The sequence below is a fragment of the Phacochoerus africanus genome, chromosome 12 (assembly GCF_016906955.1).
Source record: "Phacochoerus africanus isolate WHEZ1 chromosome 12, ROS_Pafr_v1, whole genome shotgun sequence".
NCBI classification, from domain to species: domain Eukaryota; kingdom Metazoa; phylum Chordata; class Mammalia; order Artiodactyla; family Suidae; genus Phacochoerus; species Phacochoerus africanus.
The window spans coordinates 37,623,401-37,649,799 of NC_062555.1; the positions used below are offsets into that span (position 1 = coordinate 37,623,401).

At 54.6% G+C, this 26,399-nt stretch overlaps 2 protein-coding genes across 3 annotated transcripts in view; one reads left to right on the forward strand and one right to left on the reverse strand.

The window, feature by feature from the left end:
- Positions 1 to 4,189: 4,189 nt before the first annotated feature.
- Positions 4,190 to 6,215, forward strand: ENHO (energy homeostasis associated). The gene is made up of 2 exons (XM_047755144.1): positions 4,190 to 4,440; positions 5,399 to 6,215. The coding sequence occupies exon 2, from the start codon at positions 5,560 to 5,562 to the stop codon at positions 5,788 to 5,790; it is 231 nt and encodes a 76-aa protein (XP_047611100.1). The 5' UTR covers positions 4,190 to 4,440; positions 5,399 to 5,559; the 3' UTR covers positions 5,791 to 6,215.
- Positions 6,216 to 6,272: 57 nt separating this feature from the next.
- DNAI1 (dynein axonemal intermediate chain 1) overlaps positions 6,273 to 26,399 on the reverse strand; it is a 79,687-nt gene continuing 59,560 nt past the window's right edge. The window contains exons 13-20 of one of the 2 annotated variants that reach the window (XM_047755143.1): positions 20,672 to 20,919; positions 16,212 to 16,301; positions 15,990 to 16,077; positions 15,342 to 15,421; positions 13,474 to 13,622; positions 13,279 to 13,378; positions 9,609 to 9,794; positions 6,273 to 6,601 (exon numbers count right to left, since the gene is read on the reverse strand). In XM_047755143.1, coding sequence (XP_047611099.1) covers positions 6,503 to 6,601; positions 9,609 to 9,794; positions 13,279 to 13,378; positions 13,474 to 13,622; positions 15,342 to 15,421; positions 15,990 to 16,077; positions 16,212 to 16,301; positions 20,672 to 20,919 — 1,040 coding nt within the window. In that variant the 3' untranslated portion in view covers positions 6,273 to 6,502. Of the gene's footprint in view, positions 6,602 to 8,603; positions 9,795 to 13,278; positions 13,379 to 13,473; positions 13,623 to 15,341; positions 15,422 to 15,989; positions 16,078 to 16,211; positions 16,302 to 20,671; positions 20,920 to 26,399 lie in introns of those variants that run through there. The other variant, XM_047755142.1, reaches the window with a different exon arrangement.

Genomic DNA, 26,399 nt, shown 5'->3' on the forward strand with positions numbered 1-26,399 from the left:
CCTTTGTGGGCAAAACGTAGGGCAGCCAGATTGGCTGGTGGAGGACCTCTGTAGCCAAAGAAGTGAGCCGACAAACAGGAGCCAAGAGATTTCCTAGTCCCATCATTTTTCCTGTTATTCATGGCCAAAATAATATAGATAATGTTCTAGATTAGTGACCACTGGGAACTGTTTCTTTTCACTTGATTTTATTCTCTATTTCTTCCATCTCTAAATATCAGGAGTTTTTATGGGGGTGGGATGGTTTAAAGGTAGTTCAAAGGCGGTTCAAACAAAGGTAATGGGATGATTAGAAGCTGTAATCACAGCTTATAGAGACCTGACTGGAGCATCTAGAGACATTATCCCAAGAACCCATATTTGAAGAATGTCACTGAGTTGCCCTACCCTGAAAAGGAGGTGAATTTATTGGCACATGTACAGTGAGATGGTTGGATTATGCAGATAAGGGCATTTTTGGAATTATACATATAGGGAAACAGGAGTTCCCTGGTGGCCTAGCAGTTAAGGATTTGGTGTTGTCACTGCTGTAGCTTGGGTTTGATCCCTGCCCTGGGAACTTCTGCAGGTCTGTGGGGGCAGCCAAAAGAAAGTAACATATAGGGAAATGATGTGTTTGTAACAAAGGATGGACAATCCTGAACAACTGCCATTCTGCTTTCTCACCATCTCTCTTCTGCTCTGCCTACCCCAACACAGTTATCACGGGAGCCATGGGTGGCAATTTGACCCTCATCCATCCCTTGGCCACAGTTGGTTGGTCCAGAGTTAAGCATCTAATTAAGCTGAGCCAATCAGAGTACTGCCTGAGGAATTTGCAAAATGCAACCAAGAAAGCAAAACCAGTGTCTTGTTGGATGCCTAGACATTAAGATTTTAAGCTTTGGGGAGTTCCCACTGTGGTTCAGTGGAAACAACTCGACTAGTATCCATGAGGACACAGTTTCGATCCCTGGCCTCACTCAGTGGGCTAAGGATCCAGCATTGCTGTGAGCTGTGGTGTAGGTCACAGATGTGGCTGGATCCCACATTGCTATGGCTGTGGTATAGGCAGGCAGCTGCAGCTCTGATTCAACCCCTAGCCTGGGAACTTCCATATGTCAAGGGTGCGGTCCAAAAAAAAAAAGTTTTAAGCTTTTGGATTGTCTTAAGTCATATTTTTCACCATGTGGACCAGAAGAGCATCGGAAGCCAGTCTAGGGGGATAGGGATGACAGCGCTGGAGCAGGGCAAGGGAGGGAAATGAAGGAGACAGGCAGAAAGGAAGAGAGATAAGAAGTAAAGAGAGAATCTATGGGTTTTGTGTCTCTCAGTTCCAGTTGTTCTTGACACATCCTTGTCTTTAGGTTTCAGGTATCTGACTATAAATGTATCTTTTTACTTAAGCCAGTGTCTATTCTTCTTGGGTGAGCTCTTTCACTTTTCTGGTTTGACTCTTTTGCTGAAATTCACAAAATGTGATCTTTTTTTTAAATGATTTTTATTTTTTCCATTATAGATATAGTGTTCCATTAATTTTCTACTGTTCAGTCACACATACATTCTTTTTCTCACATGATCCTCCATCATGTTCCATCCCAAGTGACTAGATATAATTCCCTGTGCTATACAGCAGGCAAAATGTTATCTTTAGCCTGAATTCTCTCCTGAACCTCAGACCTGTTTATCCAACTGTCTATTCTTTTTTTTTTTGCCATTTCTTTGGGCCGCTCCCACGGCATATGGAGGTTCCCAGGCTAGGGGTCTAATCGGAGCTGTAGCCGCCAGCCTACGCCAGAGCCACAGCAACACGGGATCCGAGCCACGTCTGCAACCTACACCACAGCTCACAGCAACGCCGGATCGTTAACCCATTGAGCAAGGGCAGGGACCGAACCCGCAACCTCATGGTTCCTAGTCGGATTCGTTAACCACTGCGCCACAAGGGGAACTCCCAACTGTCTATTGGATGTCCAACTGGCACCTCAAATTTAACATATCCAAAATGGAACTCATCATTCCTCCCCAGCCCCCTGCTGAAACGTACCCCTTCTTATGTGTTCTGTATCTTAGTAAATGACATCACGGTATCCTTATTACCAACCTGGGAGTTATCACAGATTTTTCTCTCCCTCTTCCCCCTTCCCCCATATCTTACAGGTCTAGGTCTCTAAGTCTTGCCAATTGTAACTCTCAAGTATTCTCAATGCTTTCTTGTTCTCGCCACTCCTATTCCCCTCCATCACTTCTATCCCTTGTCATTGTTCCTTGGCTTCAGTCTCAAATGCCTGCAATCCCTCCATCCACCCAACAGCCCAAATCATCCTTCTAATTTCTGGATATTATCACATCTATTCCTCTGTTCAAAATTTTTTCAGTGGCTCCCTACTGTCTTCAGGATAAAATCTGAACTCCTGCAGCTGGGTCACAAATTCACTCATATTACACTCAGATGTGAAATGTTTTTAGTGTTCTTTCTTTCCTAGAACAGATTTGATCTTGTTCACAAAGCCCCCACCCTGCTGGGTGACAGGGGCAGGGGGAACTAAAATTAATCCACTTGGGTAAACTCAGGTCTGAAAATTTATTTTAGTCTCTAATTCAGTAGGTTTGGATGACTTTTTTTTTTAGGTTATTTTATCTTTTCCTTTTTCATTTTCAAGAGAACACTTAGATTATAGGGATCTCTTTGGGGGAAGGGGCCCCTTAGCCCTGTGGTCCTTGGGGTTGTGTCTGCTGGCATTTGCTGAGATGTGAGTGGTCTGGTACAGTGAACTACAACCCTGAGAAATAGCTATTACTGAAATCACTTTACAGATGAGGAAGGCGAGGCTAAGAAACTTGCCCAGGATCACAAACTTGGTTACTTGGTAAAACCAGAAATCAACGCCACCCTAATTTTTTTTTTTTTTTGTCTTTTGAGATTTTTAGGGCCACACCTGGGGCATATGGAAGTTCCCAGGCTACTGGTCGAATTGGAGCTACAGGTGCCGGCCTACGCCACAGCCGCAGCAACACCAGATCCGAGGTGTGTCTGCGACCTACACCACAGCTCAGGGCAACGGCAACACGGGATCCTTAACCCACTGAGCGAGGCCAGGGCCGAAACCTCATGATTCCTAGTCCCTTTGTTTCTGCTGCACCACAACAGGAACTCCGACACCACCCTAATTCTGTATCTAGAATTCCAGAGATAAATTAATGCTAGATTTGAGAGAACCGAGAGACTTCATGTGCTTATCCATGGAGAACAGTCAAGGGGAATGAGAAAAGGGTCCATTCAGAACACTAGGAATCACTGGCATATGAGGTAGGATAGGAAGGTCTGCCTGATGGCTCCTGCCCAAGCTCCTCTTAGGAGAGCTTCTAGGATGGATGGAGTCATGACTGGTCCCATTCCAGCCAGGGCTGAGCCATCCCTCAGAATAGCCTCATTCCTCTCTGTCCTAGGCTCCCCTACAGCAGAACAAAGTACGTATGTGACCAACACTGGGTGGGAACTCAACAGATGTGTCCGGACAACTTATGCTGGCACGGCTGCTCACACCTCCTGGGATCGGAGCATATTGGAGCCAACTACAGACTCTTTGAAGTGGGGAGTGGGAGTGCACGTCCGTGAGCAGAGGGGTCTTCCAAGACCAGGAGGTTCTGTCTCCTCCCAGATGTGGGGTCCCAGAGCCTTCCTCCAGATGACCGGAGCAGAGACCTCTCAAAGATATGGAGGAGCGGTCTTCTGAAGTAGAGGAACACAGAGGCTTTGGCCTTGTTGAAATGTTGCGCAGATCTTGTGTGGAAGGTGCAAGAAACCCCGGCAAGTAGGTGGGCCTCGCCCCCACCCCTTTCCCTGGGGAGGAATACAGCCGAAGTAGCCCCTTCAGTCCTCTTCCCTCCTCCGCCCCCTCCTGCACGAGGGGTGGGGCAGTCTTCGCCCAGCGCACCACCAATGGCAAGGGATCCTGGCACGGCCAGCCAATTGAATGGCGGCAGCGGCGAGGGGATGGCTCCGCCTCCAACAGGCTGCCGGCCGCTGGCCTCCCAGGAGGCGGGGCTCTTCGCTGTTTTTGCTGCCGGCCGAGCCTGGCCGAGCCCAGCCGAGAGACCAGCCGAGCCCAGCCGAACCTAGCCGAACTTAGCCGAGCCCAGCCGAATCCCGCGCCCAGACTGCTGCCGCCGCCGCCCGAGCGCCGCCGTGCGAGCGAGCGGCCACGGCCGCGGAGGAGGCGCCGCCCCAGGGGGAGGAGGTGCCAGCTCGCCGCAGACCGCCCGCGGCAGAGGCCGCCCCGGTCGCGCCGCGGCGGGAGCGGCCGGCGGAGGCTGCACGGCGAGGAGGAGGGCCGGGGGAGGGGACGTCACCCCCGCCCGCCTCCTGCTGCCCCCCGCCTGCAGGCTCCCAGCTTCAATCGGCGCCCAGCATCCTGCTGCCCCAGACCTTCCCGCGGGCGCGCACCGGGCTCAACTCAGGTAAGAGGGGCCCTCCCATCACAGGCACGGGGACGTGAGATAAAGAAACACAGACCCCCCCACAGAGACACAGCCGGGGAGAAAGAGAGACAGACACAAAGACAGACATACAGGAGACGCACAGAACTACAGAGACAGACCCTACGGAGAGGAGAGAGACACGTCCACAGGGACAGATGGACACACAGCGGGGAGGAAAGAGGGGGAGAGATACAAGAGATCCATACACAGACAGGGAGAAAGAGATGGACAGAGACTTACAGAGGTACACAGAGAGACTGGGAGAGAAGCAAGACACTCAGACACTAAGAGATGGGGACACACAGAGAAACGTATAAAGAGAGCCACCTAGAGAGACAGGTATACAGAGGCAGAGGCGCACATCCAGACAAGGGAACCAGGGGACAGAATAAGAGCCAGACATACAGACACACGCACCTGACCTGGAGAGACAGCCTTAGGGAGCGGAGCACCTAGGTACCTAGTCTTGGATACACAGATCCATACATGCCTGCCAGGCCTCCACAAAGTTCCCTCTGTGTGAGCTGGCGCCCCTGGAGGTCTCCTGGGCTGCTTGGCTAGCGTCCAGAGAGGTGGGAGGCGCCCAGGCCACACCGAAGCTGGTCACAGTACCCACCCTTGGAGGCCTTGGGCTTCCTCAATCCCACACACTTATGCGGTGCTTTTGTGGGCTGGATGCTCAGGGGGCAGGGCCAGGCCATGCCCACAGGGTCAAAGGAGAATGAGATACAGGCTGCCTACTCCAGCTTCCCCACTGTGGCCACGCCCCCATCCAGGTGCCCAGAGCCAGGTGTTGGCTCTGGGGGACCTGCTGGGAGGCCAGAGATGTGGGAGGGGGCTCTCCTCTCTACCCCTCTTTTCCTAGGCCTCACCCTATCCCTTCCTCCTCACCACCCTTGTCTTTGCTCTGTCCCCCCCACCCTCAATCCCCCCACAGGCTCAGGACTGCAGGTGGACGTCTCCACTGTCCAGGAATCATTGAGTGTGTGGACCAGACAGCCTCCCCGGAAGGCCGGCTACCCCGGAGTCCCGCCTCGGCATGGGCCTCGCCATCGGGGCAGCTCCTGGGTCTGTGCTTGTCTGAGGGTGCTGCCCGTCATGGGGGCAGCCATCTCTCAGGGGGCCCTCATCGCCATCATCTGCAACGGCCTCGTAGGCTTCTTGCTGCTGCTGCTCTGGGTCATTCTCTGCTGGGCCTGCCACTCCCGCTCTGCCAACATCGACTCCCTCTCGGAATCCAGTCCCAACTCCAGCCCTGGCCCCTGTCCTGAGAAGGCACCCCCGCCTCAGAAGCCCAGCCATGAAGGCAGCTACCTGCTGCAGCCCTGAAGGCCCTGCCCCCCCGGCCTAGCCTGGAGTCTGGGACATAAGTCCACCCCAGCCTGGAACCTGGAATCAGGATCCCGGGATCCAGCCAGCCTGGGGTCCAGGACTCAGAATCCAGCCTGTCTGGAGCTGAACCTAGCAGCCCAGAGTCTAGTCGGCCTGGCTCCAGGAGAGGCTCTGCTGGCCCCAGGGAGACAGGCCCAGGGTGGGAGTTCTGGAGTTGGTGCTAGGGCCAAGGCCATCCGGACTCGGCTCCAGCTGGAGGGCCGGGGGCTGGGTTCCACCCTCCCCCGAGGCCAGGCACCTCTTGGCCCTCAAGGCTGGGGAAGCAAACTGGAATCCACGGCAATAATGAGAGGGTGTCCAGGCTGGGCCCCTCCTCTGGTCCTCCTACTGTTTGCTGGGTAATAAATGGAACTATGGCTCTACGCTGAGATTTTCTCTTCTTCCTGGGAGCCTGGCTGTAGCAAAATAAAAGGTGTGTGTGGGCTTCCAGACACAGGTTTATTTGGGCACAGTGGGAGGGGGTAATGGGGGTTGAGAGCCAAGCCCTGGGGTGAGGTGCTGGGACCAGGGCTGGAGCAGGCCACTGAGGGCAGATGCTGGGATCTGATCAGGGATGGGGTCACACACAGACTGGGTGCTCAGGCTGGGGGGGGTGGGGGTGCCAAGGTCAGGGGCTACCAGTACCGGGTTCAAGAAATAGGCCAGGCCCTCAGGTCTTGGTTTTCACTTCCCTCACCAGGTTCAGCAGTTTGTCCAATTTTGCGATCTCCACGGCTGGACCCTTCTGCACTTCCTGCCCCTTCTTTTCCTGGGAAGACAGGAAGTACACGTGGGGGAGGAATGGTGAGGGATGGGCCACCTCTCTCTTCCCCCCAGCACCCCCACCGCCTCAGCCCAGCTTCTCCCCAGCGGTGCCACGCCCCTCTCCTGCCTCCCTCCACCTCCACCATCCTGTGCCAACTCAGGTTAGGTGACCAAGGGCCCAGCTGAGGCCTGCAAGACACATCCAGCTCTGTTTCTGAACCTCAGATCAACAGAGGAGCCAGATGCTGGGAGCAGTGGGGGAAAGTATCCACCCCCTGACTCTCACAATCCACCACCTGACCCTCAAACTAACCTGTCAGGCCAGAGACAGCTATAGCCCAGGACCTCTACCATTGGGACCCCCCCCAGCCCCCGCGCCTTCCCATGGGAAGGTTCCTGGCTGAGCCCTAACAAGGAGCTAAGAGGTATGTGTGTGTGGAGGGAAGAGAGTGGACAGAGCCACGGGGGCCCTCACCTAGTCTTACCTCGGACTTTCAGGTCATCTGGGGAGTCAGGTACCACTGGGGCCAAGCTTGCTGGGTCAGACATACCAGGGTGGGAGAGGGTGTCCGGAGACCCAGGAGGGCAGATAGGCTACCCCATGTGATTCCAGATGTCCTCAGCTGGGAATGTCTCTCAGCAGAGCAGATTCTGAATTGGTGGACACGCCCTCCCCAACACACATACCTACAGCATACTCTAATCCTTTAGCTGGTAAGCTGGGCCCTGAGAAGAAGACAGGGCACTGGGATGCGTGTCACTCACAGGCCCCGAGACCAGCACCAGTGTCATCCTCCTTTCCCTCCAGGCAGTGGGGTGTGGGCTAGGTGGGGCCGGCTGCCATTTCCTGCCTTCCCTCCGTGCCCGAGCCCCTGCCCTCAGCCACCTGTGCCCACTGCTCACTGGCACCCGGCCCAGCCTTGCCTGCTGAGGCCTCCGCCTGGGTCTGGCCTGGGCTGTGAGGTGGGGGAGGGTGCAGGGTGAGCAGGCCCCTTCCTGGCCCCATCTCGGCTGCTGACACCCTACCGAGCTCAGATTTCCTGCTCGGCGACCCCTGCACCTGTTCCCAAATCTCTCTCCCCATCTCCTGTGGCCCAGTGCCTTTGCCACCACCCAGCTTACCTCTGCAGTCTTGAAGCAGAGGACAAAGATGTCTTTTTTCCGTCCCCCTCTCCCTCCCAAAGGAAGCTCGTGTTCTCTTCTTGCCCTCACCTCATCCCCCTGGGAGTCAGGCTCTTAGTTCCAGCTCTCTCATTAACCCCCTGTGTAACTTTGGGCAAGTTCCTTGCCTTTCTGGGCTTCAGTTTCCATCTATACAGTGGTTGGGGAAAGGGGGCCTTGACCTTCGACAAGCTGGACTCTGACACCAGTCACGGGAAGGCCCCTGGGCCAGGAGGGAGGTCGGCAGCTGTGGCCAGGCCTCTTGGGAAGATCAGGGAGGCTGCAGCCTGCAGAGGGGGCGCTAGAGATGCCCAGAGGACCTCCTTTGGCCCCAATCACTCAGCTGCTGATACATCAGATGGCCATATCACAGGAACTGCCAATCCATCCAAGAACCAGCCCCCAGTTGTCACCTGCCCAGGTCCTCTGATTCCCAGGTACCCTCTGATTCCTTAGGTCCTCAGAGATAGGGATTCTGACCCTTGCTCTGAAAAGCTTTGGACTGTGGGAGATCCTTGCCTCCCCGGATCAGTGTGGGCAGGGCAGGGCCCCACCCAGATCTGCTGCCTTCAAGGTGTGATGGCTGTACCCCAGCCCCAAGAAATGACCCCCATCCCTCCCCCAGGGCTGTCCAGCTCTGCCAGCTCAAGCCTGGGTCTCTCCTCACTACGTTAAGAGCAGATTTTTATCTGTTCCACAAATTGTACTGCCTTCAAACCCCTCCTCGAGGCCAGCTAGCCAGGCTTAGCAAAGAGTTTTAGACCACACCCAACCCTCCCCCCATTCCAGCCCATTCCAGCCCATCCCACCAGCCCACCCCCAGCCGACCACAGCCTCTGGGCCACAGCTGCAGGCATTCAGCAGCCTTCTGAGTATTTATAGCCAAGTCCACCCCCTCCCCCAGCTGCCTACAATTACAGGCCCAGCCAAACTCCCAGCCCTTGCCTCCCTGGCCATGGTGGGGAATGGACCAGGCCTGCCTGAGAAGGATGATGCAGTGACCCCTGCCTTGGTAGGGGCTGGGGGGCAGGTGTCAGTAGCTGAAGGAGACAGCCCCCTGCCCTTGCATCAAACTGCAAGTAAATATCCCAACTTGCAACCAGGAAGTACGGTCATCAGGGCAACTTGGTCCAGCCCTGGCCCTGCTCTGATTCCTGGCCCAGGACCTGGCAGAAAGCAAATTCCATTTTCCCTTCTAGCACCCAGATGGACTGGGTTCTGGGTTCTTGGGCTCTGAATTCTAAGTCTGGGTTCTTAAATCTACATTGGGACTCTGACGACTAGACTTTGAGGTCATGGCTCTGGGCTCTGTGGCCTGCATTCAGGGCCCTTGGGCTCTGGGCAGGGTCTCGGATCATTACAGATCCCAGAAAGGAAACAGGGCTTAAAAGGAGGACTGCCTGGCCGCTGACCTAGTTACCCTCTTCAAGGCTCATTTCCTACTTCCCTGTGTGGACCCGCAGCTCCCAGATCGGGGACTGTTGGCGCTGAAGCCCTGTGCAAGCCTAGCCGATGATGAAGCAGAAACTAAGCCTCGAGCCCCAGGCCTGTCTGACACCAAACAAACCACTGATGCTCGCGTGACTCCCCCAAGCGTCGGATGCTTACGGTCATCTGCTTACCTGAGGTCTCCACCTGGGCGCCCCACAGGTAACTCAGTTCAGCATGTCAGAAGCGATCTGTCTCCCCACAAATCTGGTTCTCCCATACTGCTCACTTGGGCAGTGACATCACCCTTCCCCTGGGGTCTCCAAAGCCAGAAACCTGGGGGCCACTCCCTGGCTCCTCCTCCTCCTCCTCTCAGCCCCCACCATCCTGGAGACTTTCTCTCGTGGCAGCCAGAACTGTACCTTGGGCATCTTGCGCAAGTTGGGCGAGAGCTTGAGGCAGGTGACGTGCCCACGGTCATCGCCCACGATGATGATGGGGTGGATGGGGTTGAACTGCACGTGGGTGATCTTGTTCTTCTTTTTGGCCACCACAGCCTGGCTGCAGATGGCCTCGTATTTGTTGATGGACAAGTCAAACACGTGGGTCTGTGAAGAGGTGGGTGTCAGCACACTTGGGGAGGCCTCGTCCCCCATTTCAGAGCAACTACCCCTGGGCTTTCTGGGGAAACACGATAGAAGCCTCACTGGAGGCAGTAGGAGGGGAAGTTGTGTCTCTTTTTATGTTTTTCCTGTGGTTGAGGGAAGGAGAATAAAATCTTTCGGAGAAAATTTAAGTCTATGCAGAATTAACAATAACAGAGGCTATGGAGTTCCCATTGTGGCTCAGTGGTAAGGAACCCAGCTAGTATCCATGAGGACGCAGGTTTGATCGCTCAGTGGGTTTAGGATCCGATGTTTCTGGGGTGTAGGGTGAAGATGTGGTTCGGATCCCGAGTTGCTGTGGCTGTGGCGTAGGCCAGCAGCTATAGCTCCATATGCCACAGTGTGGCCCTAAAAAGCAAAGCAGAAACAACGACAACAAAAAACCACCAAAAACACAATAACAGCAGCTGTCATTTATGGAGCACTTCACTTACTAGATACTAGACTCTAGGCAAGCATGTTATATGGTTGCATCATCTCATTATAATTCTCATAGCCACTCCATAAGGTAGGTTCTGTTATTATCTGCATTTTATAACTGAGGAGATAGAGGCTCTGAGGGCTAACTTACCAGGAAGTGGCAGAACCAGGCTTTATACCAACAAATATGTCAGGTGCTCAGACAGTGCTTCTCATATAGGTGCCCAGTAAATGTTTGATCTTATTTTTTTGGCCACACCCACGGCCCGCAGGAGTTCCTGGGCCAGGGATTGAACTGCACCCCAGCAGTGACCCAACCCACAGGAGTGACAACACCAGATCCTTAACTTGCAGAGCCACAGGGGAACTCTTATTTGATCTTGTTTTTACCGCGCCCTGATTTCAAACCATTAGCAACTCTCACCTACACAACTGTGGTGGCATCCTAGCTGGCCTCTCTGCTTCCACTCCTGCCCTTCCATCCCCCATCCCCCAGGCAGCACCCAGCCTAACCTTTACAAAGTCTAAGAGCAGAGTTCCTGTCTTGGCTCAGTGGTAATGATCCTGACTAGTATCCATGAGGAGGCAGGTTCAATCCCTGGACTCGCTCAGTGGGTTAAGGATCTGGGGTTGCTGTGAGCTGCAGTGTAGTTCACAGACGTGGCTCAGATCCTGCATTGCTGTGGCTGTGGTATAGGCCTGTGGCTGCAGCTCCAATTTGACCCCTAGCCTGGGAACCTCCTTAGGCCTCAGGTTCGGCCCTAAAAAGAAAAAAAAAAGGAAAAAAAGAAAAAAAAAAGGAAAAAAATCCTACGTAAAATCTAGGTTGCTTATTCTCAATTCTCCACCCTCGGCTCTCATCTCCTGCTCATTCCCCTTTCCCTACTAGACCCCAGTCACCCTACCTGCCTCTTCCTTAAACCCTTCCAGCTCATTCTCGCCTCAGGGCATCTGCACTGGCTGTTCCCCTGTTGGGAATGCCTCCCTCCACCTTTACTTGGCTCTTTGGTGTAACTCAGCTCTCAGCTGGAATGCCAGCTTTTAAATAAGCTTTCCCTGACCACTGGGTCTAAGGGACCACCCAGTCCTTCTCTCATACATCACTCTCTCTCTTTTTAAAGATCTAACAGCTTTATCGAGCTATCATTCACATATGATAAAATTTATAAAGTAAATTTATAAATTTATAAAGTATTTATATTGTATATGTATACTTAAAAATATGTTATAGACTTTGGAGTTCCCGTCATGGCTCAGTGGTTAACGAATCTGACTAGGAACCATGAGGTTGCGGGTTCGGTCCCTGCCCTTGCTCAGTGGGTTAACGATCTGGCGTTGCAGTGAGCTGTGGTGTAGGTCGCAGACACGGTTCGGATCCTGCGTTGCTGTGGCTCTGGCATAGGCCGGTGGCTGCAGCTCCGATTAGACCCCTAGCCTGGGAATTTCCATATGCCGCAGGAGCAGCTCAAGAAATAGCTAAAAAAAAAAAAAAAGTTATAGACTTTAAAATTTATAAAATGTATGCTTATATATATATGTGTGTGTATGTATATATAAAGAATATAATTCCTGGTTTTTTAATGTACTCACAGTTATGCAGCCACCACCACAACCAATTTGAGAACATTTTCCTACCCCAAAATGAACCCTTACACCTAGTAGCAGTCATTTCTCATTTTTCTCCCCACCCCTCTAGCCCCAGTTAACCACAAAGCTACCATCTCTATAGTTGGCTCAGATGTATGTAAAGGGACTCATCCAATGTTTGGTCTTTTTTTTTTTTTTTTTTTTGCTTTTTAGGGCCGCACTAGCGGCATATGGAGGTTCCCAGGCTATGGGTCGAATCGGGGCTGTAGCCGCCGGCCTACACCAGAGCCACAGCAATGCTGAATCTGAGCCGTGACTCCGACCTACACCACAGCGCATGGCAACGCCAGATCCTTAACCCATGGAGCGAGGCCAGAGATCGACCCCTCAACCTCATGGTTCCTAGTCGGATTTGTTTCCGCTGCGCCACGACAGGAACTCCGTGACTGGCTTCTTAAACTAAGCCTGTTTTCCAGGTTCATCCATGACGTAGCTTGTATTGGTACTTCATTCCTTGTTATTGCTGAATAATACTCCTTGTGGATAGTCTACATATTGTTTATCCATTCATCAGTTGATGGACATTAGGGTTGTTTCCAGTTTTCCGCTATTATGAAGAATGCTGCAACGAACACTGGTACACACCCTTCATCCTCTGTTAATCTCCACCTAGCATTTAGCACTATTGGGGTTTTTGTTGTTGTTGCTTTTTGTCTCTTTCCCTTCACTAGGATGGGAGCTCTACAAGAGCGGGGACCTGACTCACCAGGCTCTGGCCCGGACCTGGCACCCTAGTTGGCCCTTCATTAGACATCTGTTCAACAAATAGATGGCTGACTTGAAGGAGATGCCTCAGTCACTGTATTCTTTCCTGGTAGGTGCCTCTGAGTTTATATCAAAGTCCATAGGGAAATGTGTTGCATAAGGATTTTCTCATAAAATCGTTCTTTCTCAGCTTTCATCAGTTCTCATTATTGCCCAGGCCCCTCCCACCTCCCCTTCTCAGACTCAGCTTGCACACCCCCAGGGATGGGGACCTCGCTACCTTTTAGACTCGATTTTAATCACGGATCAACTCTGGCTCATAAGTTTTTCCTTACATCAAGCTGGCGCCTGCCACCTCCTCAGGACCCTCAAAGGAGATGGCTGCTCCTCATGGCACCTTATTCCCCCCATCCTGAGTGCTCGGTCCTTTAAAGCAAACACCCCCCCCTCCCCCGCCAGAGGCCTCGTGGGCTGAATGATCCCTCTTTGGACAGGGCCCTGGGTGGCCTGGCCCTTGAGGGTACAGTCCTTATGTTCTGCCCTCCCTCACCTCACCTGACCTGGGCATGGGGGCGGGGGCTCCAGGAGGGAGACCCTGAGATCTGTCATCCTGTCTTCAGTCGGGGGTCAGCAGGGTCAGGGAGAGGGCGCTCACCTTCCCATTGGTGGTGACTGCCGCAAACACAGTGGAAGAGTATGGCGCCCAGGCCACGTCGCCCACGGCCGAATTTAGGTCATAGATGAACATCGGGGTTCTGCGATGGAAGGGGTGGAAAGCTCATGACACAGAGGTGCCAGCACCCCCCCAGTCCCAGCCCAGGGTGGGCCTGAGGGAGGGCGTGCCCCTCACTTGACAGTGTGGTCCCAGATCTTCACCGTCCAGTCGGAGCTACAGGAAATGAAGACCTTGGTGTGGTACGGGTTCCAGGACACAGCATCCACTGCCATGTTGTGGGCATCGTAGGTGTCCAGAAATTGGCTGGAGTAGGATTTAGAGCACTGGGTGGGGGAGGGGGATCCGGGATCAGGTGTGAGAGGTCAGCAACCATCACTTCTGAGGGGGAGGGGACCCCAGAGAGTCCCAATCTGCCTGTCCTCTCCTGTCCTCACCCCACAGCGCTGTCACAGCTGAGCTGGGGCCCAGCTTTGGCTGTTCTTCTCACCCTCAACACAACCAGAGAGGAAGGTTTAAGGGGCACGGGGTGGGGATGGGGGTGGGCAGGAGAGCCTTCCTGGAGGGTGAGGGGTGTCTGCCCAGAGGAATCTGAGCCTGGCAGGTCAATCCTTCTCTCCCTGAGCCCCGGCGGGGGTTGTGTGTGGGTGTGTGTGGGTGTGGTCCAGCCTGTGGATGAGCAGACAGAGCCGTGAATCCACCTGCAGTCCACAGACTGAATCCTTGCCACAGTGATAAACATCCCACCTGACCCAGGTGGGAGCAGGGGCCAAGCCAGGAGCAAGTCCCAATCTCAGGATTTCTCATTTGGTTTCTGGCCCTGCCCAGCATGCCCCAAGCCTCCTCCTTCCGAGAGCCTGGCTGACTGACGAGTCTCTTCCTCCCTCCCCACTGTTGGGAGAGGTGGAGAGGGGGGCGGGGACCTCTTTTGCATTCAGACCAGCTCCTGCCTGGGCCTCAGGGGCTCCCGGGAGGCTGCCTGTAATTAACATTCTGAGTCTCTGAGCCTAAGAAAAGCTTGCAGCAAAGCTATTTCTGGATGGATGAAGGTTCAGAAGGATGTTCACCTACTAACACTGAGACCTGGCAGAAACTGGCCATGAAGTTTCATCCCGCTGGTTGGCATGCACCCCCTGTTCAGAGATAAATTTTCTTGTTGCCCAGCCTTCAAAGCTCAGCTCCAGTTCAGATCGCCTCCAGGAAGTCTTCCCAGAATATTCCAACTCCCCGAAGCCCCATTCCCTGCTCTGCCTGCCCCATTCCCAGGAGGGGAGCAGGACCTAGAGGGAAAGATGCTTGGCTGGGCTAAAGCCACCCTTGAGGAGTTCCTGTTAAGAACCCGACTATTGGAGTTCCTGTCATGGCTCAGTGGTTAACGAATCCGACTAGGAACCATGAGGTTGTGGGTTCGATCCCTGGCCTCACTCAATGGGTTAAGGATCACAGGTGTTGCCTGTGAGCTGTGGCGTAGGTTGTAGAGGCAGCTTAGATCTGGTGTTGCTGTGGCTCTGGCATAGGCCAGCAGCTACAGCTCCAATTCGACCCTAGACTGGGAACCTCCATATGCCGCAGGAGCGGCCCTAGAAAAGACCAAAAAAAAAAAAAAAAAAAGAACCTGACTAGTATCCACAAGGATGCAGGTTCAATCTCTGGCCTCTCTCAGCCGGTTAAGATCCAACATTGCCATGACCTGCAGTGTAGGTTGTAGATGCAGCTTGGATCCCGAGTTGCTGTGGCTGTGGCATAGGCCAGCAGCTGCAGCTGTGATTCGACCAACCCCTAGCCTGGGAACCTCTGTATGCCGAGAGCGTGGACCTAAAAAAAAACAAATAAAGCCACACTCTAGATTCTGCATCTCCTTTCCTGCAGTCGGCCCCTCTTCCTGCCACCCAAAAGCTGGTCAAGAAATGCAGCCTCTTCCCCTAAGAAGCCTTCTAGAACTGATGAGCCCTAAGATCTGGCCCAAGAGGGTCTGTTGAGAACAATAAGCCCCTAGGGCGCCCTGTCTCAGCAGCTGCATGAATTGCTGGCAGGTGCTGTCTCACCTTGTAGATTTTCCCCTCCTCTGTGCCCACTAGGAACATGTAGTCGATCTCTTTGTGGAAGTCAAAGGCGGTGCCACAGCCTTGGGACAAGAGGGAACAGCTTGAGGCCGGTTCTGGGAGGGAGGTTCCCCGTACCGCCTGACCCAGCCACACCCCTGGGACCTCCTTGGGAGGGCTGGGGCCAGCCAGGCGAACAGAAACTGGGTCTCTGGCCTGCTGCTTGTCCCAGGCAGTTGGGACGCTGCAAACGGGCCAGGGCTTCTGCAGACAGGAATGGGGCCTGGGTAAACAAGGCAGGGATTGAGTTAAACAGGGTCAGGGTCAGGGTAAACAGGGACGGGGTCTGCAAACAGGGATGCAGTCTGTGCAAACAGGGATGCAGTCTGCATAAACAGGGTAAGGATTGAGTAAACAGGGACAAGATCTGGGTAAACAGGGGCCTGATCGGCATAAACAGGGCTGGATCTGCATGACAGCGCCCGAATCTGCATCAACAGGAAGGGTCTGCAACCTGCCACGGGCTGGGCGGTCTGGGCCAGGCTTTCTCATTCCCTCCCATCCTGTCCCACCCAAGTGGAGGTAGGGTGTGCAGAAAGAGGAGTACCAGTGACCCTCCTGGGCTAGGAGGAGGTGGCCCATCCCACTTACCCACTGTGTGGATCTGTAAGCCCTCGAGACTTTCCGAGCTGCTGCCCTCCACCTTCAGCTTGATGACTTCGGTGTGAACCAACTCGCTCTGTGGTCCCACAGGTACGGGGAGGCACATGGGTGGGGCTGGACCAGCAGGGCTTGGGGGTTCCTCTGCCATTCAGCCCCCTGCCCCCGCTCCCTTTCTCCATCCCCGCTTGACCCTTTCTGGGGAACAGGCACCTTCACAAGCGTCCAAGACACGATCCTTCCATCAGATGACACTGAGAAGAAGTTAAGGTTGTTGTCCATGTCATCCTTCTGCCACCTGACCTGAAACATCCCAAACTGTAAGCCCTGGGACCCTGCTCTGGTGTTGGGTTAGGGCGATGAGCCGAGTGGGGCTTCCTCTGGAACCCATCTGGGGTCCGGAAATAAGTTCTTTTTTTTTTTTCTTTTCAGGGCCACACCTGCAGCATATGGAGGTTCCCAGGCTAGGGGTCGAATTGGAGCTATAGCTGCCGGCCTACACCACAGCCACAGCAACTCAGGATCTGAGCCAAGTCTGCAACCTACATCGCAGCTCATGGCAAAGCCGGATCCTTAACCCACTGAGCAAGGCCAGGGATGGAACCTGCATCCTCATAGATACTAGTCGGATTGGTAACCCGCTGAACCACAACGGGAACTCCTGGAAGCAAGTTCTGGGAGCCTGTTTCCCAGAGTCCCTCCCTCCTTCCACTCTCCCAGAGCCTCCTGGGGCAGCAGTGTGAGTTGGGGCACTGCCCCAATCCCTTGGCTCAGCAGTGAAGGCTCCCAGTACTTCCCCAGGTTGGGTTCTGGGAGCCCACTTGTAAGAGGCTGGTGGCTCTGGGTTCGACCTCCTTATGTCCCAGGTTCAACATGCCCGAGAAGGATAGAGCCCATCAGCCAGCTTCCTCATTTATAAAACAGAAGCCATAATAGCCTGGGTTTGTTGTAAGGAATAAGTGAGATAATACAAGTGAAGCCCTTAAAACATTACAAATACTGAATGATCAATAAATATTAGCTGATCTCATTATTACCATCACCCCAGGGATTGGGGGGCTTTTTCCTGCTTGCTTGGGGGGTGGGGAGGAGCAGGCCCCCTCCCCGGCCCCTCCTCCAAGCTTGGCCTTTCTCCAGGTGGCCTCTCTTCTGTCCCCACCTTCACTTCACCACTAGCTCCTGCTCCCAGAATCTTGCTCCCAAATCCCAGATGTGAGCTGCATGTCTCCATCTGCAAATTGGGGTTAATAATCCTGCCCCACCCATCTTCTCGGGGTTGGAAGCAAACATATGGGAAAGTGTTTTGGAGACGGAGCTGTTGTCTTATGAAGATGACACGCTTGAGGCTCAAGTTTCTGTTGCCAGATGTGGGGGCCCGGCCAGGCCGGGAGAGCGGGGGTGGGGCTGAGTGCCCAGAGCTTTCCTCCCTGCAGTTCCCGCCAGCCGGCCCGCCCGTGCTGGGACCACCATCCCTTCCCCCTGTCACAAGGCCCAGTGAGGGAGGGCAGGAACCCTGGGCCGCTGCCTGTAACCACAGCTGTCACCATGGCTGTTGAGGGTGTGTGTGTTGGGGGGAGGGGATTTGTCCTTCGGAGCCACCCCCAGGCCTGGCTAATCAGAGCAGCAGGAGAGGGGACCCAGCCCTGCCTGGGCCTGTCTGGGCAGGCCACTCTTTTGTGCTTTGACTGGGGGCCTAGAACACTTCAGAGCCTGTGAGGCACAAGTCAGAACAGCTCCTTCTGTGTAAAGATAGTCCCTTTAAAGGGGGGCGGGGACAGGGGGTGTCAAAGGCCAGCCTGTAAGAGGCGCAAGGGAGCTGCAAAGGGAAGTGTTTAATGAGCAGCGCATGGAAATTGTATTTCACACCCCACTTAGCAGCCTGATGCCCAGTTGGGGGGTGGTGTATATATCTGCAAGTGAGCTCGCATGCATGTGTGTGTGTGTGTGTTTGCCTGTGCGTGCAAGCCGGTGTCTGTGCACACACACGCTCCTAGGGGGAGGTGGGAGGGCAGGAATAAAGAGGGGGAAGAGCGGGGCAGGTGATAAGATGGGTTAAGAGAATGAATGACTGCTGCGGAAGCAGGCGGTCGGGAGGAGATGGAGCCTGCTTCACTAACTCCTCTTCTGCCTTGTCTCATTAGGGCCGATGTATCTGACCCCAGTGTCAATGTCAGTGTCTGCTCACATCCTTCCTGCCCCCTTCCCCAGTGTAGCACAGCACGTGCACACACACACATCACAGAGCACTTCTGGTTAAGGCTTCACAATGGGGCCTGGACAGGGCTGCGCTAGGCAGGTGGGCTCCCCTGAGAGGTAGGCTGTGCCCTGGGACAGGAACCTGGACCCCTTTGGACAGACCGTTCTCTCCCTAGCTCCAAAACCTTCCATGGCTCCCCGGTGCCAACAGAACAAAGTCCTTCTGCCCCCAGCCGGCCGGCATTTGAGATCCCAAACAACCCTCTGGTTGCTCCCAGGACAGTCCTTTTGAGAAGGCCCAGACCCTGAAGTCTTTTAAATCTCCTTCACCAGCCTAGCTTTCCTTCCAGCTCCAGGCTATATGGTCAGCTGCCTGTAGGACACCTCCTCTGGCTTCTTGCATTAACTTCTGGCCAGACTTCCGTAGATGTCCTGCTCAGTACCCCAAACCAGAGTCCCAGGCACCGTCACCAGTTCTCGCCTTTCCCCATGTCCAGTCAGTCATTTCCTTCTCATTTCCCTGCCTCTACACCTCTTAACCCTATCTTCTCATTTTTCTCTCCATGGCCTCTGCTGTAGCTCAGGCTGCAAGACTTCTGGTGCTGCAGCCAGAGGACATGGCCAGGACTCAAATAACTCTGGGACTTCTTTGCCTCCAGCCCTCCTTGGTTGGGCAGTGATTTTCCAACTAGCTCTTAGGAGCCTTGTGAAAGCAGCTCAGGGGACATGGGGAGTGATAAAAGGGGACCCTCAAGCAATCAGGACCCTGATCCTACCAGAGCAGCCCCTTTTGTCCTTTTAGGGCCACACTCGCGGCATACGGAGGTTCCTGGGCTAGGGGTCCGATCGGAGCTACAGCTGCTGGCCTACACCACAGCTGCAGCAAAGCCAAACCCGAGCCGCATCTGCAGCCTACACCACAGCTCACGGCAATACCAGATCCTTAACCCACTGAGCGAGGCCAGGGATCGAACCTGCAACCTCATGGTCCCTAGTCGGATTCGTTTCCTCTGCACCACGACAGGAACTCCTACCCTATATATTTTTTAAAAATTGTAGTTGGCTGACATTGTTGTGCAATTTGTGCTGTAACTCTTCTCTTTTTAATACATTGGACTCCTGTACGAACAGTTCGTTCGAGACCACCAACCTACAAAGTCTAAGCTCCCTTCTTGCTGGGGAAGCACGCTCATGCCTGGGCACCTATAATTTCCTTGGGTCCTGCTCCCTCCTCTCTATCTCCCACACTGTGCCCCAGGCCATGTGCCATTTTTCCAGTGGGCCCCTCTGCTTGATGACTGTGTCCTTGCCCCTGTGACTCCTTTGTACCCTTCATCTAATTCTTCCTCATTCGTCCCCATTCAGCTCAGGTGTGGCTTCCTTTAGGAAGCCCTTGCTGGCCCTCCTGCCCACCACCCCCTTCCTGGACAATCTGGACAATGCTCAGGGCCTCTCATGAACCCCTCTTTGCACGTAGCAACCTCCCCTCACCCCACCCCCCACCCAATCCTGCTCAGCCTGTGGCTGTGGCTTCTCCCCACTGGAACTTGAGACCAAGCCGTTGAGCATCCTCGGCTCCCAGAGGAGCAAACAGCCTGGAGTTGCTGAATGAATGGATGAATGACTAGATGAATGAGGAAGTGCGGAGGGAATGAGAGCAAAAGGAGAGGACAGGGAGTCATTAAAGGAGGGAGAGTCAGGCAGGGCCCTCCATGTCACAAGCCCTGATTCCAGCCGAGAACTCTGAGTCTTCGGTTGTGCAAAGGCAGTGGCCCCGCTTTCCTGACAGGATGGTGGGAGAACAAAAGGCCACCCTGTCCGGTCTCCCTGGCCCCCGCCCAGGGAAGGAGGAAACATGGCTGCTGCATGTCTCACTTCTCTCCCACCTGCCGTGTGATTCAGAGAACATAGCAGGGTGGGAGCAGGGTGACTGACTGGCCTTGGCCCCTCGCCCTCTCCTGGGCTGTGGAGGATGGTCAGGCCACCCTGAGGTGCTTGGCTCTGGGCTGTGTGCCCTTGCTGGGAAGAGCAGGGGCAGGGCTGGTGCTGGTTCAGTCTGATTAGAGCAAATCTTTTCTTCTCTCCCTGAGCTTTTATCATTTTAGGGAGCTAAGGAGGACGTAGACCCCCTGGAGCCCTTGACCACTCACCAGAGGGCTGTCAGGCCTGGGGGCTTCCAGTCATGGGGTCCAAGTCACTGACCACTACACCTGAGAGATCCGCCATCCCTCGCGGACGGAAGGGATCGCTGGATGGGAGTTCTGCGGCGGGGGACCCCAGCTCTTCTGGCCGACCTTCTGGCCTTGATTCTCACCTCTGCCCTTCTCTGCCCCGTCTCACACCCAGCTCCTTGGCCTGAGCTGGTCCCCATCATCCCCATCCCCTTGCCCGTGTCCTCCCCCGCCCTCGCCGACCAGGCCCCTCCTCCTGTGGCTCCTCATTCATACCCGCTCCTCCCAATCTGGTCACAGGCTGACCTGCCACACGGGGTCCGTGTGCTTGCCGGACTTGGCCGAGCTGCGGAAGGCCGGCTGGGAGTGGGGTTTCTTGAGGTTGTAAATGGCCACGTTGCCGTCGTAGTGGCCCACCACCACCAGGTAGGGGTGGTCCACGTGTATGTCCAGACACATGATGCCGCTCTCGCTGCTGAAGATGTACTCGGGGAAGCTGGGGTTCTTCATGCTGTAGAGCAGCAGCATGCCCCGGCTCTGCTTCATGAAGTCATCTGCCCGGGGAAAGGGGTGGCTGTGGTGGCGGCGGGGGGTGGGGGGTCCTGGCTGGGGAAGCCCCTGCCCCTCCCCCACAGGGGGGACACACCTGGCCCTGCCCTGCCTCCCCCCGCCTCCGTGGGATTCCCCTCCGGGCTTCATCTCTTCATCTGTGAGACAGAATCGAGAGAATTGGCCCAGCTCCTTCTCAGGGTTCATGGGAGGATCCAACAGATAAGGTGACCGGGCTGCTTTGTGAGGGACAGATAGTCCTCCTACTCTCCCTGGGGTGCTGGAAAGCGGGGAGGGGCAGGCTCAAAGAGTTGTTGAGGGAAGAAGGTGTGTGGCCTTAGGAGAGGGCTCAGGTGCCCAGCCCAGGGGTAGGTTGCTGCCCTGAGGAGCTTGGATAAAGGCCATGTTCCCTTCATCCCCAGCCACGGATGCAGGTCCAGCTGGACTAACATGGAGTCATCTGCGTGAGTCCCACACTAGCCACCTGTGGCATCTTCCCAGACCCTCTGGCCCCACAGCCTGAGTCCCAGCTCTGAGCATGCTCCCAGAACCAAGAAGTCCCACCAACCAGGTCACCAGCAGTCGCAGTAAGATGTTGACATCAGGGTCAGCAACAGAGCCTCAGGTCCCAGAGAGGGCTAGAATCCCAGCAGGCTCAAGGCTCACGGAGGTACTTTGTCCTGAATTCCACAAACTTCTTGGTTCCCCAAAGGGTCTAGTGACGCAGATGGGAGACCCCAACCCCACACTCCATTACATAAAGAGGTGGCATCTCAGCTTCCTCCAGGCCCTAGGATTTCAGGAAGAATATGGGGCTGGGGGGAAGGGAAAGAGGAACAGAAGAAAAGAAAGAAGGAGAAAAAGAGGGAGGAAGGGTGGAGGTGGAGAGAGAAACCACCTGGTCTGTGAAAGACCGGGGAGGGCCGCTGGCCTGTGTGCTTTTGCCCTCCTCCAGGAAGCCTTCTAGACCACCCAGCCTCTCCTCTGCTAGTGCCTCCTGACCCCCAGGAACCCCTCTACTTCTGTGTCATGGTTACACGTGGTTGTGAGCAGGTCCTTGCCTTAGCCTGCCCCCAGAGGAGGGCGTGAGCCAGCAGGGCCCAGCAGGCTTATTCTCTCCAGTGGGAGGGCCACCTCCTGCAAACCCTGCCCCACTAGATAATCTCTGAGGCCTCCCTGACTCTGACCTTCAGCGATCTACAAGATTTGAGGGAGGAGAACAAACTCCCTCCTAGAGCCAGATCTGGCAGTTCTCAGAAAGCCATGGTCTCGGGGGAGGGGTGGCTGAATGCCACCCTAGACAGCTGCTCTCACTGCCCTCAGCTCCCTCTACCAGGGCCCTGGCAGAGGAGTGCCCGGTGAGGAGCACAGGTGGATGTCTTCTTGGACTGGCGACCACCAGTGTGGACTTCAGCCCCACAGCTCTACCCCTGCCCTGCGAGTAAGAGCTCTAGATGGGAAGTTCCCATTGTGGCTCAGTGGGTTAAGAACTGGACATAGTGGCTGTGAGGATGCAGGTTCAATCCCTGGCCTTGCTCAGTGGGTTAAGGATTCAGCGTTGCCATGAGCTGCGGTGTAGGTCACAGACGTGGCCTGGATCTTGTGTTGCTGTGGCTGTGGTGTAGGCCGGCAGCTACAGCTCCGATTGGACCCCTAGCCTGGGAACTTCCATATGCCTCAGGAGCGGTTGTAAAAAGAAAGAAAGAAAAAAAAAAGAAAGCTAAAAAAAAGAAGCTCTAGATGGTAGGAGGCCATTCTGGAAAGTTCTGGCTGTCAGGGGAAGCCTAAGCTTCTGCTCAGGATTCAGAGAGGGCCAGGCAGGCAGAGGGTATATTGGGACATGGGGCTGAAGCCAGGTCAGGGGTCAGAGGGAAGGAGATGCCAAGCTGCAGAGACAAGGCGAGCAAGCCAGCCTTGGTCAGCAGGCCTCCTGCTCTCTTGCTGCAGCGTCTCAAACCAATCCAGCCTGGGGCTGACTCCAGGGCAGCAGCTGTTTAATGATTCCCTTATTAAGTCATGTAAGAGGCACTTGGAGGGGGCTGTGGTAGGCAGAGTAATGACCCCCTCCCAAATGTCCACATCCTAATCCTCAGGGCCCATAAATATGTTAGTTGGCCCAGCAAAAGGGATTGTGCAGATGTGATTAAGTTAAAGACCTTGAGATGGGGAGATTATCCTGGATTATCCGGGCGGGCCCAGTGTAATCACAGGGGTCCTTATAAGGGAAAGAGGGAGGCAGGAGAGCCAGAGAAGGAGGTGTGACAGCCGCAGCAGGGGTCGGAATGATGCCATTGCGAGCTGGAAGGAGGCCACAAGCCATGGAATATGGGCTGCCTCTAGAATCAGGGAAAGGCAAGGAAGTGGCGGGTCCCCAAAGCCTCCAGAAGGAATGAAGCCTTGCTGACACCTGATTTTGGCTCAGCAAAACCCATTTGAGATGTCTGACCTCCAAAAGTGTAAGTTAATACATCTGTGTTGTTTTAAGCCATTATGTTACGCAGCAATAGGACACTAATAAGAGCAGGCTTTCAGGGAAGGCTGACCCAAACGACTTTTAGGAATCAGGGAGAGGCCTCCGTATGGTCCGGCCACTCAAGATGGCTATCCTCTTGCTCTCTGTCCCTTCCTGCTTCACCTCCCCTCTACTCACATGCCTATCCAATCCTCTTAATCACAGGGCTTAATCAGTAACTAGGCTTGCCCCCGCCCCAGCCAATGGTTTCCCTGGCAACTGATGAGCCAGCCCGAGGTATGTATAAATGGTAGCCCACCCACCCCCGTAGGGAAGCTTGCTGACATATCCTGCCTGTGGTCTGCCATACCGGGTGGGGGTGTTGCTCCAGGACCTTTTGCTTCTGACTGGTAAGAGTCCCTACCTAATAAATTCTGCCTGTCTCAGGTGTTTTCTCTGGGCTCTTCCTTTGGTCTCACGGCTGGGCAGTTACAAGGCTTGCAGGCTTGTGGGGTGCAGCCCAACAGCCTCAGAGATGGTAACTTTTTCTGCAGTGGTTTGGAAGCAATCCCTCTGGAAATCCAGGGAATGCAGGTAATGATCTCAGCTCTTCTGATGACCAGGATGAAAGGCTCCCTCAGTTTCCCACACCACAGTCTGGCCGCTTTGGGCTCTAGGAACGGAAGTGCCCTTTGGGTTAGGATTTTCAGTCTCCAAAGGTAGGGGGACTAGCCCAAGGCTGCTCCCAAGAAAGGACATCAGTGCTAGAGGGTTCTGAACCTCCAGCCTGGCCCAGAGACAGGTGGTGCCAGGCTGGGTTCAGCCTCCCAAGCGCTCTCGCCCACTTACAAGTTGTATTTAAATGGTGTGGGAAATAAGAGCAAGGCCTTGGAGACAGAATACATCAAGCGGGACATTTAATTTGATTTAGGGAAAATGAAGCAAACATTTGAGAACCTAAATAACTAACCAGTAATTAAACTAACAACGAGAATGCCCTTGCACTACAACCCGGAGAGCACAGTGGCCTTTATGGACTGTATTTACAAAGAGACCTGACAACATAATTAGTCCTGTAAATTTTACGCAGCTTGCAGCTGAGGAGTGATGGATTTTGTGTGTGGAGGATGAACAGGGAGAAATGAGGTGGATGAATTTCCATTTTCAGTAAATGAAATTAACACTGCTTAATTAGTGAAGCTGACAAATAAATGATCAGGAAAGATTTAAATCCCTACATCCCTACAAGTGTAGCCCTGGCCTAGACCGGCTGAGGGAGAGGCCAGGCCAGGATGTGGGGGGACAGAGTGGAAATGGGTTTAGTGCTGGGACTTGGGGCCTGGCTTCGGCTGCTTTTGAGGGTGCTGTACCCTAGGAGCCTGGACTCAGGGACAGCTGGCACCTTTGCCTTTCCTTCCCTCCCTCCCTCCTTCTCTCCCTCCCTTCCGCATAAGGAAGTTCCCAGGCTAGGGGACAAATCAGAGCTGCAGCTGCCGTCCTACACCACAGCAGAGCAGGATCCAAGCCACATCTGTGGTCTACGCTGCAGCTCATGGCAACACCGGATCCTTAACCCACTGAGTGAGGCCAGGGATTGAACCTGCATCCTCATGGATACTAGTAGGGTTCTTAACCTGCTGAGCCACAATGGGAATGCCTCCTCTGCCTTTCTAGAATGTGGCCTGCTAGGAGGCTTCCTCCGAGTCTCCTGTGTGATAGCCAGTCAGGACCACTCAGAGGATCTGTCCCTGCCCGACAGACCATGAGTCCCCATTGCCCTTCCATGGACTGACCAATGGGTTGGAAGGGACCACTTCCGTGCAGCAGCTGATCCAGGTGCAACCCTGCTTGGCCCCATGGGCCACCTCTTCCTGGACTACCTCCCTTCACCCTCCAGTGGTCCTCCATCTGCTTTCAGCCTTCTCCACGCTGCTGAGACATGGAGCCCAGCCTGGGGGGCATGCCCATCGCTGCCCTCACACAGCCTGACACGCCCACCACCTGGCGCCCAGCAGCATGAGGGAAGGCAGGTGCAACTGCTTCTATGCCGTTGCAGGCAGTGGCCCAGACACTTTTCCCCACCTGCTTGCTCCTGGCCTGGCTCCAGCTAATGGGCCTTGTACCCAAATGCGGGATGGGCCCCAGTCCTTCCGAGGGTCCCTGCCTTCCCCTGCCCAGGTCTTATTTGACTGAGTCAGAGAATAAACATCTGGGAATTCCAGGCAAAAGAAGTCCTGGGCTGAGCTCATTCGGGGTCAGACCCAAACAACGAACCCAAATTCTCACTTGAGGTTCTGTCCACAGGAGGCTGATGCTTATGGTGGGAGGTTGGCATCTGGGAGTTTGCACAGAGCGTGTGATGGATGCTGGGGTGCCAGCTGCTCTGCACAGTGACCTGGTCCAGTAGCTAGGGTGCCTTTGCCTACTTCAGCTTTGCCCTCTTTCTTCCAGGGAGGCTCCTGGGCATTCAAGGGCATGGGACTTCTAGAGGCGACCTCTGGAGTGAATGCAAGGGCCCTTATGAGTTCCAGTGCACCCTGGCTCTATTCGGGCCCCTGCAGCGTGGTGCTGAGATGCGCAAGGCTCTGGAGAAGAGACGCCCATCGCAAAGCTGGTCAACAGCTCCCGTGCCAGTGGCAGCAGATGCTGCCGCCACCACTGGGCCCCACTCTCTAAGAAAAGGTAGGGGCCTCTTCTGAGTTCCTCTCTGTCCCCACAGCCCCCTCTCTCTGCTCAGGCCACCTGAAGGTCCGGCAGGAAAGCTAGGAGACAGAATGACAGACAAATCGGCAATGGTTGTGCTTTATGTGCGGGTGATTCCTACAGCTCACAGGGCACGTGTCTCCTAACAGCCCTGAGATGGAGGGCCAATGGGCGTCAGCCTCTCTGTCACCAGGGCAAAAAAAAAAAAAAACAGGGCCTCAGCAGCTTCTGGCCCCAGGTCACACCACTGGGAAGTGACCTCCCTAGCCAGAAGGTCTGCAACCCATAGTGGTGCCACCCAGGCACGTGGATGTGGCCTACAAAGGACAA